Source organism: Saccopteryx bilineata, chromosome 1 (assembly GCF_036850765.1).
Source record: "Saccopteryx bilineata isolate mSacBil1 chromosome 1, mSacBil1_pri_phased_curated, whole genome shotgun sequence".
NCBI lineage: Eukaryota > Metazoa > Chordata > Mammalia > Chiroptera > Emballonuridae > Saccopteryx > Saccopteryx bilineata.
Genome location: NC_089490.1, coordinates 392,812,103 through 392,814,336, shown reverse-complemented (window position 1 = coordinate 392,814,336; position 2,234 = coordinate 392,812,103). Strand labels below are relative to the sequence as shown.

At 44.8% G+C, this 2,234-nt stretch overlaps 1 protein-coding gene across 1 annotated transcript; it reads right to left on the bottom strand.

Moving 5' to 3' along the window:
• Positions 1–261: 261 nt before the first annotated feature.
• Positions 262–1,206, bottom strand: LOC136319704 (olfactory receptor 9Q2-like). The gene has a single exon (XM_066252834.1). It carries the CDS (start codon positions 1,204–1,206, stop codon positions 262–264), a length of 945 nt encoding a protein of 314 aa, XP_066108931.1.
• Between the last annotated feature and the right edge of the window lie 1,028 nt (positions 1,207–2,234).

The window sequence follows — 2,234 nt, the reverse complement described above, 5'->3', positions numbered from 1 at the left end:
TGAATCTCACAGATGAAAAGTGCTTACTCTCTTGTTTACTTTCTAGTTGTGAGAATTAGACCATATCAATTGTGTAAAACACAGTACATCCGAAGGTGACAAGTATTACATAGAATAATAAATCAGAACGCGGAGGTGGGAAGTTTGGGTGCTGTTTTAAGTAGGGCTGTTGGAGAAAGTCATCCCAAGTCAGTGATACTGTATATGAAGAAAAACAAAGGATGGAGAAACTTAGAAATAACATATTTGCCACAGGTCCATCTAAGACCTTCCAGAAGCCTTCAATCTGCTCAGAGCTTTTCTAACAGCCGCCTTTACCTCCTTATTCCTCAGGCTGTAGATGAGGGGATTCAGCATGGGGGTCACCACTGTGTAGAGCACAGACACTACTCGGTCCCTTTCGAAGGACTGGCCCGAGTTATCCCGCAGGTACATGAAGATGAGGGTGCCGAAGAACAGTGACACGGCGGTGAGGTGGGAGGCACAGGTAGAGAAGGTCTTGGCCCGACCCTCAGCAGAGCGGATCTGCATGATGGCCACGATGATAAACAGGTAAGACACCGAGATCACCACTATACAAGCAGGCATAACGAAAATGGCAAACGCAATAATCACCACCTCCTGAGTGAAGCTTTCCCCGCAAGTGAGTTTTAACAGAGGAGGGAGGTCACAGAAAATAAAGTCAATCTCATTGTTCCCACAAAAAGAGAGCGTGAACGCTGTGACCGTTCGCACAAAGGCACTGGCAAAACCAGCCACGTAAGCCCCCGCCACTAAGCCCCAGAGAGCCTTCTGCATCATGATGCTGCCATAAAGCAGGGGTTGGCACACGGCCACATAGCGGTCATAGGCCATGATTGCCAGGAGGTAGCAGTCAATGGACGCAAAGAAGGTGAAGAGAAAGAACTGAGCTGCACAGCGAGCTTGCGAGATGACTGTGCCATGATCCAGCAGCACAGCCAGCAACTGAGGGACGATGACAGAGGAGTAGCACATGTCCACAAAGGAGAGGTGACCGAGGAAGAAGTACATGGGGGTGTGGAGCCGACGATCTTTGAGGATCAGGATGGTCATTCCCACGTTCCCCAGCAGAGTTACAAAATAGAAGCTCAGAAATACCAGGAAGAGGGGCAGCCCCCATTCAGGGTGTTCGGTGAATACAATAAGGAGGAACTCTGTCACCACGGTGTGATTCGTCCCAGCCATCCATCCAGCAGTGGACTTGGGAGGGCTAAGACCAGAGTCAAATAGGGAAAAAGTTCCAAGTCCTTGCAAGGGATAGAGCTTTAAGTTGGGTGTCTTGACATGTAGGCACTTGGCTTCAATAAACGGCAGTCTAATGTGGAAGCAGACAAATATAGAGCTCACTATAACATAAGATAAAAAGTGATAAATGCTTCTGTTATACTAAAAATGGAGAGGCAGTGGTTCTTTTGACTTACCACGCAGTCCTTGTTTTGGCAACTCTGCCCTTAATTAGCTGTTTAATCTTACACAAGGCACTTAACCTCTCTGAACCCCAATTTCCTCTTCTGCCAGAACGGAATCATAACATCTGCCCTGCTTTATGAGATAAGGTTAATGCATAGATTAAAACAGATGAGAAAATGCTTTGGGAAGCCAAAGGCACTCCATATAGATACGGTGGCTTTTTAAAAAATTTAACGAACATTTTAAGGAAGGAAAATTTACATTCTATGAATAACAGAGCATGAACCCCAAAGAGAAAAAAAAATCCATTAGCAACCAGCAATGAGCTCTGCTTTGAAGAATATTTCTATTTTGAGTCTAGGAACATGAATGTTTAACAAACAGCTGTTATTCTAATTAGAGCTGGCTGGCTTATCAAGGGGTTTTTGTTTGTTTTGTGGTTTCTGAAATTACGAGCATTAACCTTGGAATCAAAAGAGAAAACACGAGCGCATTTTAGTACTTAACAAGGCTCCGTTCCCATTGTCTGCCTCCTCTAAGTCTTAATAAAAGCAGTAGGGGGAGGATGAACGGCATATGAACTTGAAAGCGGAGACAGTTCTGGTGTTGTCTAAACATTGTTGGAGGAATCATGAATCTGTGGAGCCCCCATAGAGTTCTAGAACAGGCTGTAAATAAAAAAAAAAAGGCTGATCATGTCTGATTACCTGATACAAACCAAAGTCAAGTCAATCCTGAGCTAACCCATCAGGGTTGACAAAGAGATTATAAAAAAGACCTGGAAGCCATGAGCTGGGCGTAAA